This window comes from Oncorhynchus kisutch, linkage group LG17 (genome assembly GCF_002021735.2).
Source record: "Oncorhynchus kisutch isolate 150728-3 linkage group LG17, Okis_V2, whole genome shotgun sequence".
Lineage (NCBI taxonomy): Eukaryota > Metazoa > Chordata > Actinopteri > Salmoniformes > Salmonidae > Oncorhynchus > Oncorhynchus kisutch.
In genome coordinates, this window is record NC_034190.2 from 54418340 (window position 1) to 54434320 (window position 15981).

At 44.4% G+C, this 15981-nt stretch overlaps 1 protein-coding gene across 1 annotated transcript in view; it reads left to right on the forward strand.

Moving 5' to 3' along the window:
- The window catches only part of LOC109907914 (phosphatidylinositol 3,4,5-trisphosphate-dependent Rac exchanger 1 protein), a 107227-nt gene that overhangs the window by 7604 nt on the left and 83642 nt on the right, over positions 1-15981 (forward strand). The window contains exons 2-3 of the mRNA XM_020506210.2: positions 13996-14061; positions 14233-14355. Of these exons, the coding sequence (XP_020361799.1) occupies positions 13996-14061; positions 14233-14355 (189 nt within the window). The remainder of the gene's footprint in view (positions 1-13995; positions 14062-14232; positions 14356-15981) is intronic.

The following is a 15981-nucleotide window of genomic DNA, read 5'->3' on the forward strand; positions in this document are numbered from 1 at the left end:
AAGTGTTTTCGAAATGGGTGATATATGATGAATTAGTTACATGGCCTCCCTTGTAAAAGGCAGCAATGGGAGACCATCAATGCCCGCTTGACATCTTGACCTGAACAAAAGCGAGACAAGTACTTTCCCAGAGCAAGCCAATACCCATTAATTGAACAGGGCGTTTTCTTTTCTCCTCCCAAGTGAAAAGGTAGAATGGAACGATGCCTGTAAAAGTTTGGAATTGAACCCAATGGCATGTCAGCCAGTCACACAGAGAGAACTATCCAGGAATTCCCATCAGCAGCCTTTGGGAATTGCCTGGAACAGTTTGTGGACAGAGGCTGCTGGGCAGCGAAACGTTTGTCAGGATTGTCAAACAGAACCAGATGTGTGGGGGATTGACGGGGGCGAAGGTCACCATTCTATTGAGAAACATTGACCACAACCAAACGCTATGACCGTAGTAGACCTTCCATTCTGACACACTCTCCAACTATGAACAGCGCCAAAGGGTTTTGATGAACGTTGAATTGGAGTTCCCGAAGTTGAACTTTCTGCACCCCAGCCTAGTTGAAGACTAATAGGAGAAGGTTGATTTGTGACAGTAGTGATGGATGGGGTGTGTGACTCCTTGTGGTTTATCTTAAGACCTCTAATTGACTGCTCCGTGTCTACATGTGTCCTTAAATATGAGATGGGTTGGAAGAGTGGGCGAACGCTCTTTGAGTGTTTTGAGGGAATCCTATTTCAGGGAGGAATCATGCACTTACGTTGAATGTTCGCTTTGTCATGCATTGATAAGTGAACATTTGACTTGGAACTTAGGATTTACCCCAATGTCTGTACAGTCATGTACAGGTAACTTCCAAAATAAAGGAAACACCTGAGTAAATGAGGGATACAAAGTATATTGAAAGCAGGTGCTTCCACACAGGTGTGTATAAAAATGCTGGGCAGGCCTAGTTGGCAATTTCCTTTGACCATAATGGCTAGAAGAAGAGATCTGTGACTTTGAAAGATGGGTGATTGTTGGGGCACGTTTGGCAGAAGCTTCAGTGACTAAGACTGCTCAACTTGCTGATGTTTCACGATATGGCCGTCTGTCACCAGATCTCAACCCAATTGAACGCTTATGAGAGATTCTGAAGCGGTGCCTGAGACGGCGTATTACACCATCAACAAAACACAGAATTATGGAGTTTCTCGTAGAAGAATGGTGTCGCATCCCTCCAATAGCATTCCAGACACTTGTTAAATCTATGCGAAGGCGCACTGAAGCTGTTTTGGCGACGTGGCGGCCCAACGCCCTATTAAGACACTATGTTAGTGTTTCCTTTATTTTGACTTACCTGTATTTTTCTAGTGTTGTAAAACCTAGTCTCATTGGGTTCAGTTAAAGATGGCATGGTACCATCTGATCAGAAGATGCATCATGGTGGAGGGGTTCTGACTTAGAATATGTGGACAACTACAAATACCTAGGTGTCTGGTTAGACTAAACTCTCCTTCCAGACCCACATCTCCAATCCAAAATTACATCTAGAATCGGCTCCCTATTTCGCAACAAAGCATTCTTCACTCATGCTGCCAAACATACCCTCGTAAAACTGACCATCCTACTGATCCTCGACTTCGGTAATGTCATCTATAAAATAGCCTCCAACACTCTACTCAACAAATTGGATGCAGTCTATCACAGTGCCATCTGTTTTGTCACCAAAGCCACATAAACTACCCACCACTGCGACCTGTACTCTCTCGTTGGCTGGCCCTCGCTTCATACTCGTCGCCAAACCATTTGGCTCCTGGTCATCAAGTCTTTGCTAGGTAAAGTCCCGCCTTATCTCAGTTCACTGGTCACCATCGCAGCACGCGCTCCAGCAGATATATTTCACTAGTCATCCCCAAAGCCAATTCCTCCTTTGGCCGCTTTTCCTTCCAGTTCTCTGCTGCCAATGATTGGAACGAACTGCAAAAATCACTGAAGCTGGAGACTCATATCTCCCTCACTAACTTCAAGCACCAGCTGTCAGAGCAGCTCACAGATAATTTCACCTGTACATAGCCATCTGTAAATAGCCTATCCAACTACCACATCCCCATACTGTATTTATTTATTTAGCTCCTTTGCACCCCAGTATCTCTACTTGCACATTAATCTTCTGCACATCTACCACTCCAGTGTTTAATTGCTATATCGTAATTACCTCGCCACTATGGCCTATTTATTGCCTTACCTCCCTTATCTTACCTCATTTGCACAAACTGTATATAGACTTTTTTCTACTGTATTTTAGTTTACTCCATGTGTAACTCTGTTGTTATATGTGTCTAACTGCTTTGCTTTATCTTGGCCAGGTCGTAGTTGTAAATGAGAACTTGTTCTCAACTAGCCTACGTGGTTAAATAGAGGTGGAAAAAAAAGTATGCCATTGTATGCCGTTCTCATCAGTTATGGTGACTAACTGGCTGGGAACAATGCTTCACAGAGAGAACACCGTTCAGCTGAATCGGGACTGTTTATTGGCTACGGTACTGTCTCTGCCTGGTTCCGCTCCTCTTGTCTGATTCAGGACCAGTGGGTGTCTGCTTTGATCCCATTATGACCGTGATCGTATGCCAGGGTGCTAATGCACTTTCCCCCACGAGCCATCTCCTCAGCGGGTCTCAATGACGCTGCTTATGTCGAACTGATTGATACACATGCACACACCTCATGTTGTACCACTCAGTGTTCGTATGGTTAATCATTTCACTACATACTGAAGCTATACTTCCAATGCTGTCAATAACTCCCGATTCCTCTACATTAATCAAATGTTAGAAGGTCATCTTATCTAGCGAACAGCAATAAAAGGGGCTGCAGTATGGAGTGGAGATGCACAAGTTACCCAATCCATTTGAATTAAATCTCTTTCTGACAAAATGACCCATTTTGACTTGAATGAAACCTTCCATATGTATTTGCTCATTGTAAAGTGATCAGAAGGTGACTTTTTGGACATGAGTTTCAAAACATTCAAGAGACAAAGACATTCAAAGTTGACCAATTTGGCAGACCCCATCATACCATGAGGCATGTCTTCATCGCTGGAAAAGATAAATGATTGAGATTATCATTTTAAAAGCATATTTATTTATTTCATGTCAATGATCTAAAATGCTTCTTCATGTTTTGTAGCTTAGACCCTATTTTACATCAAGGTTTTGCTGTGCCGGCCATCGGTTCAGACACATTAACATTAGTTATTTTCTTAGATCAATGCGCATATTGCACAGTTTTTCTAGGGCTAAATCAGATCCAGTCTAAACTGTGCTATCTAGTAGGGAGTAGTAATTTTCTAAAAGTAATGTGAAATAAATGAGTGATGCGCAGTAAAGGGACTACCATCATGGGACTTTTACAGCATTCAACCCAAATAATCTAAACCAGAATCAAATTAATTTAGTATTTTTTAATAATCGAACCGAAGCGTCCTCAAAAAGCACTAATTTCTCAGCACTACTGATACATCTACTAAAATGGGAATAGATTTTAAATGTCAACTTTTTAAAATGGTACCACAAAGATGGTTGGAGGTCCACACATCAGAGAATGTTGACTTGAATGGGAATATCTGTTTTAAATGATACTGTTATAGGAAACCTATTGAAATATAGATAATAGATATGGCCATTTTAAGTTGACATTCAACAGTGGGTGGACCGTTGGCCGTCTTTGGGTAGTAATTAAATTTAAATTGACATTTTCAGTGGTGTACCAGCTAAATTGCAGTTGTCTGAAGGGATGGGTCCTATTTCTATGATTTGAAATAACACCCACCCTGTGTACAAGAGTGTGTTCTGTCTCGGCTGATGGTGGGCACAGCACAAACACCTCAGATGATGTACAGTGGGTCTAAACTGAGTTTTTAGAGGATTGAATAATGTCAATGTTTTGACAACCCCCCCCCCCCGGTAAGTTTTTAAATGATATCAAAGCTGAACTGTTTCTGTTTTCCAGTGAGGAAGACATGGATGTCTCATGATATGCAAATCGGGTGAATTTGAAATGTTTTGGCATTCATGTCCAATGTATTTTTTTTTTAAATGTTCTATTTCACCTTTATTTAACCAGGTAGGCTAGTTGAGAACAAGTTCTCATTTACAACTGCGACCTGGCCAAGATAAAGCAAAGCAATGCGACAGAAACAACACAGAGTTACACATGGAATTAACAAGCGTACAGTCAATAACACAATAGGAAAAAGAAGAATGTCTATATACAGTGTGTGCAAATGACATGAGGAGGTAAGGCAATAAATAGGCCATAGTAGCAAAGTAATTACAATTTAGCATATTAACACTTGAGTGATAGATGAGCAGATGATGATGAGCAGATGATGGTGTGTAAGTAGTGATACTGTGTGCAAAAGTGCAGCAAAGTAAATCAAAACAATATGGGGATGAGGTAGGTAGATTGGGTGGGCTATTTACAGATGGACTATGTACAGCTGCAGCGATCGGTTAGCTGCTCAGATAGCTGATGTTTAAAGTTAGTGAGGGAAATGTAAGTCTCCAGTATGGAAAGTTTTGTTTAAATTAAAAGGGATGCTGTCAAAAAGTGATTGAATTCAAATGGATTTACATCACCGTCAGACTTAGGCCTGTATCATAGTGGAACCTTCCAGATCTCTGACAGCTCACCCTGTCCCACCGATCCCTTTCACAGTGGACACACATCCAGACGGCCTCTCCACTCTGTCCCTAGATGTTATCTCCAGTGCCACACGTCCCCACTACTATGTACTTCTCACGCAAACGCACATTATTGAGTTGGCTTTGGAAGTCTGTAATTATTGTTTAGAAGTGTGTGTGTGTGTGTGTGTGTGTGTGTGTGTGTGTGTGTGTGTGTAGGAGGGGACTGTCCATAATTATGTGGCAGCAACGGCGGATCGACTTGAAAGAGCCAAGAGCTCATAAAAGGATATTTATACCCGATTCATTACACGTTCAGCGACTGTTAAGTCGGGAACACTTACCCCCAAATGAGATGGTTAAAAAGACCCTCCCCTCCAATTGGACACGCTTCTTTTCCACTGGGCCAATAAAAAGGCCCTGGTTCAGAGGACGAGCTGTATTCCATCATTTCTGCAACCCAGAGGTATTTGAATGTTCAGGCTTCTCACTTACAGGCAAGTAGCAATATGAGATGCATTGTACACTGTACCCTGTCATGATAGAAGCCTCCATTCTCACGGAGTCGTGTTTAATTATGGGTCTTAGCAGCACAGCTGCAGGAACTCATTTGTTTTGGTTAGAATTATTATTATTATTATTATTATTGTGATCCCATTCCTTCTAGACATTCAAGAACCAATTAGTAAACGTTTTACGTTGGTTTTTCAGCTATGTTAGAAAGCACAGCTTCTTGCAGGATTTCCGACAACCCCCAGACAAAGTGTCATGTATGGAGAGACTTCTTGTGTGTGACGAACGAGCAAATGTTTCTGAAGTCATTGTCAGTCGTTCAAATGGAACCAATCTCCTCAGACCTTCAGAGAAGACCGCACAGGGTCTCTCTTGTCTTTGAGAGGAAGATTCTGCTCTAGTCTTCCTGTCTACAGCACCACTTTAATCGAATGGAGGAGACCGACTCGTCCCCCGTAGCGAGCCAGCTTCCGCCCGTGTGAGCCACTCAGAGCCATGACCTCTAAATCCTTTTAAAGCGGAAGTGAGACGGGGAGAAAAAGGAGAAGACTCAAAGGGGACTTTGTGTTGGCGATGAACTTGGCCAAGAGGGTCGCTTTTGGGAGAGAGTTGGATGGTGGGGGAGAGGGTAAGATTTTAGAGGGGGGGTCAGATAATTTACGTCTTGAGAGAAAAGGGGGTTTGTTGGGGTTCCCTTCATGGTGGTGACACGATGGGGCCCTTTCTCTCGCTCTGCTGTGGCCCAGCCACAAAGAGGGGATTTCTTCATTTATTTCTTCAATTTCATGCCATGTCGACCCAAAAGGGCCTCTCGGCCTCCTCTCCAAGACTACCCTGTCCACCCTCACTGCCAAATCTCTCCCTCCCTTCCCAGCAAAAAACCAAGAGCCCCTTTTTTGGTGGACACTACTGTTTTTAGCTTGTTTTCTTTTGGGGGGGTTGTGGGCGGTGAACTGCGATGTTAGGCTACTTGGACAAAGCTTGGATCTGCAATTCACTCAGGGGCTTCGTTTTTACTGGTGTGGGAACTGGAGCGAATTGAAAAGGGGGGTTGGGTAGAGAACCTGACAAGTGTATTTAGTGCTTGGCTATGTTATTGATACACTGGGTTCTCTTGTGACTGAGCTGGCCTGGTGCTCATCGACGACCATAGCTGCTGAATGCTGAATGCCATCGCTGGTGAGCAAACAGGAAAATACTCCAGCTTTGTACCAGTCTCTCCCCTGACTCCCACCCCAATGCTTGGTTATGTAAGACCTGCTAGACTACCGTGAGAGAGTTCTGCCCCATTTCGAATTAAGAAATGGGGTTGGCAGCATGTATTTAGAAGTATATGTAGTACCTGTTTCTTATGAGTATTTCCCATATCATTTTCTTTTGCCCAGTAGACTGCCTACAAGTGGAAGACTTCCAATCCTGTTACATTTTGAAAGATTCACCGGTGCCGATTTGCATTTTCAATTTTTCCTCTCCATGTGTTTCCTGTTCACACCCACAGTTGTTCATTGACCCATGGAAGGGTTCCTACCAGAGAAGGTGAAATAGGGATCTTTGCTCCTCAATTGACTGACCTCTTTAACAGGTGCGCACGCACGCACACACAGGGAAAAGAGAACCATAACGACGCACATACTTTCTTCACTTTGCCCATGGTCGTACCCAGATGTAATTCCTGGAAACCAGTGGTTGATTTGCTTTTTCATCATACCACTAATACTCTAGGCCACTCCCCCTACAGCCACCCATCACAAAATAACAGCCTTTTCATTTGCTTAATAAAGGCGTGAGACCATGCAGCAGTTTAGTGGCAAAATGTACCTGCCGCCCTTTCCCTGGCCAACCTTCTGCCCTCCTCCTCCATCACGTCTTCTGCCCTCCTCCATCACGTCTTCTGCTCTCCTCTTCACAATGGACGAGCGGCCCCTTTTGTGACTTCTGCTTTTTCTTGCCCCTCCCCCTCTTCTCCCTCTTCCTTCCCCCTCAGCCCTTGGCCCTGAGCTGCAAAACATCTGACTGTCAGCAACAGCAATCACATGAGGTGCAGAGAGAGGGCTTAGAATTTTATTCAAATGCACACACTTATTTTAATTTTTTTAAGAAACCCCCGTGCTACTTTTAGCATCACATTCTTTTTTTTTTCTGCCTACCCCTCTGCCAGATTAGCGGCATGGGATCCACGAAAAAGCTCTCCTGTCTGTGTTTGAATGAAGGACTGAAAAAGGCTTACCCTTTTTGGCTCCTTGTTTAAACACACCCATCACTGATGTGGAGAGGGAACGTGGGAAGATGAATGACGGTAACTCAACAGTATGATTTTTGACAACCCCAGTCAGACGTTTGGTTGTCATTGTTGATGTTTGGAGAGTGTCACTATGTCAATGTGACTTAGCAGTGAGCACACTCCATGAGTTGTGCAAAAAAATGTCGATGCACGGACAAAGTGGCGATGTTTAGTTCAATGCCAGTTAACTGCCCAAACGGAACAGCCTTTGAGACATTTAACAAATCAGCCGAGAAGGGCCCCCTCTTCAACCCCCTGTGTCATTCATAAGGTTGTGAAGTAGAACATTCCTAGTCAAGGTGCCGTGAATCTCCTGATTAATCCTGTTAAATTAATCTGGATAACCTTTTCAGAGCGTCTATAACCCCATTAAAGGGATCCCTTTCCTCTCGTAAATCCACGTGTGTATTCAGTGAGGGGAAACATTCGGAACATTGCAGATAGAAATGTAATGAGTAGTGATGACGCCAGTCCCTGACAGACAATTAGATGTTCTACTCAAAACATTTCTAGCTGAACGTGCTGTAACCTCCTGAACAGACCCCACGTGCTAACAGCGTGATGGCACTTCCAGCATCGCCACTACAGCTGACTGACTTTGTGTGAGGATCTCTGATTTTACCCCACTTTCGCAACTTGGAACGCTCCTGCCGGCTGTTATGACATAGCAAAATGATCCACTTCTCTATCAGTTAATCCCCAGCTGAACGCACCACTTTTTTGTTTCTTACTGAATGTGCCAATTTAGATTTCCCCATCAGATAGATGTTGCTTGTTATTTCACAATGTAAAGTGGAGATATAGCTGTAGCACTTCCTCCCCATGTCCTTATGGACACAACTGCGTCACAGGGACTATGGGGTTGATTTGGTCCACACGACCAGGGGAAGTCGAGCTTTAATGAATGTAGTCTGGTGTTACCATTACCACTCTCAACAGAATGGTCTCAAATATGAGCTGATTGAAAGCGGCCTTCTTTCTACGTCAGTATTTTAATGTGATTTTAGAATTTTGAACACAGTCATGTTTAGATTGGCGAGCTTAGCTCAGAGGGGCCACTTGTCGTCAGACTGGCTTAGGGTCAGAAAATAATGTGTTTTAGAATCAGTGTTGTGTTCCGTAGGTATGAAACGGGCGAGAGCGTTTTCAAATGGAGGAGGTCGCCAACTACCTTCCAATAAGAAAGGTCACTGTTCATTGCTCCATTTCAAATATGTTTTCTGTGGCATACCCAGTGAACCCGACCCAGGCTCTTCAATCAGAGGGCAGACGTTGGAGGCAGCAGGCCTTTTCACTCTCCAGTCACTTTCCAGTTGAGCGAATGGAGAGCCCGACGCCAGCATATGGTCCGTCTGCTCGTTCACACCTCTCGGTCTGGCCCCTCCTTGCTTCGGTAATTCACAACAAATGGCGAACCCGGTCACCAACCGACATCTGACCCTTTGGCTGTTGGTCATACAAGACTGGACCACGTTTGGCTGAGCATGCCTCCGGCAGCTTGTGGCAGAGAAAGGCTATCTATCTGTCTGTGGTGATGGTTGGGCGTTGGCTACTAGCTCTCATTGCGCTTCCTCTTCATCTATGACATAAAAAAAGAGTATGGATGTAGAAATAAATAAAACCCTAACAAACGCATTTTATGAGTAGTAGTAGTGCAGCCGTATGTCTCTTAAGTTGACGTCCAAGGTTTTGTTGCGGTTCCTAACCAATCAAGCATTTGATGTAGCCTGTTTTCAAAGTCAACTGCATTAATCATATCTGTGGGCCTAAGACTTTTGGGCCTAATATGTTTAAATGTCACAGTACTGCAAAGTTAGTCTTAATGTTATGATAATTTCCCAACTTTCAATTCTCCAACAAGAACTTATTAATTTAGCGGTAGCCCACTACTGTACACTCTGCAGCTCTGTCTTAACTTCTTGCAGTGTGTTGTTTGCACAAAACCAGCAGTTCTGTTCGTTCATGTCCTGATTGGAAATGTTCAAACCGACATGTCACTCGCACACTTCCTCTCTTCACAAAGCTTCACTTCCTGTCGCAGGACAGCCTCCTTGCAGCTTTTGTGTTGCGAGCCAGCCAGCAGATCTTCACTCATTCTGTGTGCATTGTTTGTTTATTTCCCCTTCCCCTCTGAGTCCAGCCACCGCATATCTAACATGAAAAAAAGAAACACTTTTTTTTTAATAGATTTAGACAAAAGAAGTTTTCATTTCCTGTTTGCACACCACAGAGGCACCAACAAAGAAAGAAAATAAACAGCAGCAAATCCTTTGTAACTGGGCTTCTGTGTACTAGACCTAAGTGGGACTTTTGTCAAATGTTGTCTAAACTAATTGACTTGTAGTAGTGTTTGTTAATGAGGGGTAACAGGAGTGCTGTTTGTGAAAATGGCAATGTGCCATTTTAACATGCAAATGAAAAGCTAAGCGCGCTCGTGTGAGGAAATGCATCGCCGTGGGCTTATTAAAGGGGGCTCACTCAGAATTATACACAGACTTAGTGCCTCTTGAAGGTGTCACAAAATGGTTGTTGTGGCGCTGTTGACCCTCATTGTTTGGGGAAGTGAGCAGTTCCCTTGCACGTAGTCTTCTGACCATTGAAATAACATATTGAAGCTAGGTCTGCAGCACCAGCTTGTGCATCAAAGTTGATTTAATGTAATAAGGATCCCCATAAGCCGACGCCAATGGCGACAGCTAGTCTTACTGGGTTCTGACACCGAATGAAAAAGACCTTGCAGACAAAAGACCTAACAGTATACATACAAAGTGATAAAACATTCATTTTTGGGGGGGTTTTACCTTCATATCATCCAGTCCACACAATTACCATGTTGCAAGTGAACATTCTGTATGAACTAATTATTAATATGTTGTCACTGAGGCTGTACTGTGATTCGTATACCTAGCGTTCCCCTGACTCTCTCGCTAAAGCATGGAAATAACCAGACCCAGCCAAGATAGGTTTAATATTGGGTGGCATTTTTCTAATACCTGGTTATTACGGGTGGGATTTAATTGTTTCCTCTTCCACAGACCCCAGAGTCGGGCTCAGTAATGAGTTGAAAGCAGGTGGGCTCTTAGGAGGGAGGGGGGCAGAATGTATTCAGACCAGAGAGAGCAATAAAAGCACATCTCCAAGGCAATCCTGACAAAGCCCTCAGTGGCTCATGAGGGGCACAACAATTAGAGGTATGGCTGCCTGGAAGAGAAGGGGTTTCGTACGGGGAATTGACAATTGGGGCCTGGGTGACGAATCATTCATTAGTGTTATTGTACCCCTTTGGTAGAAGAATTAATGGTTTGGTTTATTTAGCATTCAAAGTTGTTTGTGGCTTATGGTGTATGACTGAACAGTTGTGCAGAGGTGTGTGTGTGTGTGTGTGCACATGCACGCTGAATGTGTTGGCACTGGCAGCAAGCCACCAAAAACACAACAGTGACAGAGTGCGCAAGTCTCGTTGGAGCTCCAACAATCAATCAAGTATGCCTCTGTCCAGATCGCACACTGGAAACCAAGCCCTGACTGAGACAGTGCACACAAGGTTGAAGACTCAGCAATTACCACAAGTGATACTCTCATCCCTACTGTATAACCTATTGCTAGCAAACTGGATAGTGTATTTAGATCTCAAGACCAAAGCTAAACTACGAGTTGAGATATTGAGTCAGGCATTCAGTGGTTTAGCTGTGATTAATAGTATTTGTATGCTACTTAAATACTTTGAGATTTGGCTTTTCAACCGGAAAAGTAAAAACATTTCTGGAGTGTCTAATACTGGACCGTCTGGCGGTCATTTGTCTGGCAAGCCGAGTTTAAGAATGAACTGATCTCCTTTGGGAGTGCCATATGAACAAATTCACCCTTCCAGCCCATAGCCCCTCTGGCTACAGACCCTGGATTTGTAATATTGCTCCTCTGCTCCATTCACCAGCTGTGCCTGACCTTGCACCGTGCAGTAGCAGACGATTAATCACCGAGATTAATCTGAGGATACCAAAATGAAATATGTGGCCCTGGTCGGTGTATCATTTGACGTGCTGTTATTAGCACATTATGTATTGACGATTTACCTAAATGTAGTCTGCATGCTATTTTTAGCTATCAGTAAGAGCACAGTGGATTACATATGCAGTGTCAGGTGTCTTGCCATCAGGGTTGGGGTCAATTCAAATAAAATGTTTTCAATGACAATTCATGAATTAAAATGTATTTCAATTCAATTGACAAAAAATAACTGAATTGACCCCAGCCTTGCTTGCTATTTATGACTCGCTTAGCTTTTTTTTGTTGGCATGCATACCTTGCGTATTGTACTTTTATAATTCATTTATAGAGCATACCCCAACCACAGTGGGGAGTGCCCAACAGAAATGCACATGATGCTTTTTTCTTTCTCGTCCCTGAGTTTTCACCAAATGTCACACAGCCTATGGGGGTCAAGTTGTGCCCTTTGACTCCTAGAATGCCGGTTTCACCCAATCACAGCAGCTCTAACTGTGGGGTCAGTCGAGTCCTCTGGCAGCTTGCCTTCCACCTCTCTGTCACGTTCCCCTAGCGAGAAACGACAACAGTAACCATAGTAGTGTCCTCCTTTACCTTGATTTGCCTATTTACAACAAGAGAAAGGTTGATCTTACCGAAGCGGAAAACCAAAGCCCCGATGACTGCTCACTGACGTCAAAAACCTGCATAAAGGGCAACCTGAGCCCTGGACATGTGAAAAACAACAGTGTCAGACCACCTTAATTGATTTGGAAATAACAAGTGAATAGTCATCTTAGAAGCATGTCCAATGGAAGATTCCTGTCAGCATGAATCTGTGATGTCTACTCTCTACACATTGTTTATTGTTTTGTCTGCTTTTTTTCCTTGCCAGCCACCTGTTTTTAAATGTATTCTAATTTTTGTTTAAATTTAAGGATACTGACTCCTCAATATTCAGCCATGCCCCCCTCCCCCCCCTGACCGGCCAATGTGTTACCTGATCTGCACCCCCCATTCTGTGATGCTGGTAGCGGCGAATGGCGATTTGAGATGGACAAAGCTGTCCCCTCTTGTCTTAAAATAAACAAGTGCAGTCGTTTGGTGACGGAACACTGCCGATAGCCAATACAGCCCAGGTGAGAATCACTGGTGTCTGGATGTAACACAGACACCGAAAGGACCTCTTTGTTGCTTGCGGCCTCGCACACTTATACAAACCCCCTTCCTCCACATCTTTGTGGCACATTTAGACATTTTAAGAGCAAGACCGTCCATGGTGCAGTTGTATGAACTACGAAGTCACAAATAAGTTGTGACTCGAGATACTCTCGTTTTCCCCTCCTCTCCCATTCTATACCAACCCTAACCCCCCTCCCACCACTCCTCCATGCCCATCCCCCTGTCCTCCTCACCATGTAGTGTGGAAGTCCTTGTTTCTTGCCCCCCCCCCCTCCTTCTAAGATGCCAGGGGGCAATCTTCCACATGAATGGACTCCTTCAACATGGACATGGTACAAGTCACCATATGGGAGGATTAATGAGTATATTATGCCTGGAGCACAATTCACCCGTCCTGAACCATCCCAAAGCAGAACAGCACCAGACCTGGGTTCAAGCCCTATTTGAAATCTTTCCAAGACTTGGAGCATTTGTTCTAGTCTGCCTGGAGCGCCAGATGGGTGGGATTTGCAGTAAGGGGATTATTTTATTGCTACATATTTTATTGCTACATATTTTATTGCGTGTGTGCATCTGCCTGCTCTGTCATTGTGGATAGGGATGAGGAGGTGTAAAGCAGTGCCTCCAAACCCCACAAGAGGTTGGGGTCCACTTTGCAAATGCCGGATGAGCAATCTGCTTCCTTGTGGACTGTCTATTAGGCGTCATGATCAAGTTCCACATACATTTTCTTTTACACACACTGCTCCTATTTGGCAAGCTTATGCTTCGTAGAAGTTGTGAGAGACATTCAAAGACAGACAATCAACCTGAGAGGAAGTGAGGTGGGAAGAAAGAGACAGAGGGGGCATTCTAGTACCCCTCCCTTTTTTAGTTTTCTCTCGTCAGGATTTGAGTGACAGGTCAGCTTTCTGCAGGGAGACGCAGTGCTCACAAACACACTGTTGCGAGCCACTGAGCAGCTGATCAGTCTGACGTGGGCTTATCACCACACAGCTACATCGAGGAAATGGAAAAAAGTGTGATGCTCAATAATTGAGGTATTTATAGAGGTGTCTCTGACGATTTCCCAGGTACATTGGTTTAAGTGTCTTCTATAGCAAGGGATTACAGTATACATTAGTTACACGTACCATGGAGATTCTGTATGCATGTAAGGTATTTGAGGCAGAGCTTAAGCTAAACACAGGTGAGACCATAATATTTACGAAGCTCACCGGATGAAGTTCACCCCCAACCTAACCCTTAAATCTAAAGTAAACTGACGACTGCAATCCCCCATATCGTATATTGCTGTACATATACCACCTAGTGTATGATACATGCAGTATGAACCTAACCACTATCTTTCTCTTTTCTTTTTTTTCCTCATGCAGGCCTTTTTGCACAGAATCCGACAAACTGCCGAAGAGCAACAGTGTCTGTCGCCTGAGCATGTCAAGGTAAATATGGCCGCCTATTAAAAACTATCCTAATGATGCTTTGACAAAGATTACTACGCATAAAATATTTTTTACAAAATGTGGCGAGGCCCTATGGGTCCTCGTCCAAATAAGTGCACTATTTAGGGAATAGGATAACATTTCAGACGCACCCTCTCTCTGCTACCACAGATCCTGTTCTCCAACATTGAGTCAATCCTGGACGTTCACAGAGAGGTGCTGTCTGCAGTGGAGGCCAGCCTGCACCCAGAGCCACAGCCAGGGCATGCCCTCGGACAAGTCTTCCTCCAGTTTGTGAGTGACACACACTTCCATGCACACACATGCTTGCAGTGCACATATATATGGACACAGAGACCGGCTTGAGCATAAACGCCCAGCTACGCTCTGACGCTACTTCTCACACCCTATCCACTGTTTCAATGACCTGCAGTCAGGATAAAAGATCAAAACTGATGTGAAAGTGGCCTTCGACAACTTTCATATAATAATATACACACAATCCACTCCCTCTCTTCCTCCCTCGCTAATTCCCCCATCCCGCTCCCCCCTCCCCTCGAAAAAGCCTGCATCCTGTCAGCCAGAAAGACCCCTCTATCCGTTCCTCGCCAACCCCATGCAAGGCCCCTGTCACTTGCATCCCCTTCAGCAGATTGCTTTCCTCCCTCCGTCCCTCAGTTCCCGACACCCCCCCTACCCCCTTTTGAACTCGTTTGGCCCTTGGGAACAACAAAGAGCTGCCTGTGTCGGGGGAAGAGATGGTGTGTCAGTCATCAATGGGACAATGGCGGAACTAGTTGCTCTTGCGCACACACAGACACATGGACACACACACAGAGACACGCATCCACACACATACACACTTAGGGGACTTTGTAGGATGAGGTATTAGCTTGAGGATTGTCACCTGACAGAAAGCATAATGTAAAGGGTGTTTGTTCAAACAGAAAGCTTCTGTAGTCAAACTAAAACTATCAATATTCTATTAATTGAAAGGATGTTGTGAGCAGCCTCCTCAAGGAGGTGGTAACCAAGCTTTGTTTTCTAATTGGACTACTATACTGTAGAATACTCCAATCAAGAGCTCTCAGAATAAGTTGTGTGTGTGTGTGGGGGGGTGGAGGGGGGAGAATCTTCACATGGCCACTGGCATTGTAGCTCCGTATTCATTACAGGGCTCTCTGTCCGTGACCTCTCTCTCCTTCAACACCGACACCTCTCGCCCAATCAATTGCCCCCGTTTGGTGCACTCCGCCTCCTGCCCTTGACCCCAGTGACAGCAGACACCCCTGCTGAGATCTGATTAACCCCCAGCATTGTTCTGCTGTCAATCAAAGCCAGAGAAATACATCCTGATTCTCCTCTTATCTCTCTCAAGCTCTGTCTATTCCAATGTTGCTTAGATCAAACTATAACCCAGCATTGTTGAGCGGGCCATTCACTGTCAATCACAATCACAGCATACAGATTCTCCTCTCTCTGAAGATCTGTCTTATTTCAGTGTTGCTCATAGGCCACAGTATAAACCAGCACAATGGCTTGATTCCAATTCAAAAGCATACTCCCAGTGCCTGATAAAGCTTACATTCATCAAAGGGAGAGAGGAAGTGAGAGTGGAAAATTGGATTGGAATCCAGCCTATAGTAGCCAGTGGGCCTCAAATATCACCCGCCACCATGTTGACTTTTAAGGCGTGCATGTTGTTGAATCATTGGGGGGTGTTCAACGACCGGCAGACTAAACCAACCCTGGGTAGAACCTTTGGCTGACGTTTGAACCATTTTGGCGTGAGGAGGAGGATTACACAAACCTACCCCCAAAAAACTACTAGAGAATGTTAATTCGGAAGGATACAGATGTCAATATTTGCTCTATTTCTGGGCTGTCCCCTGACCAAGGCCTCTTTCTCCCAAGCTAACA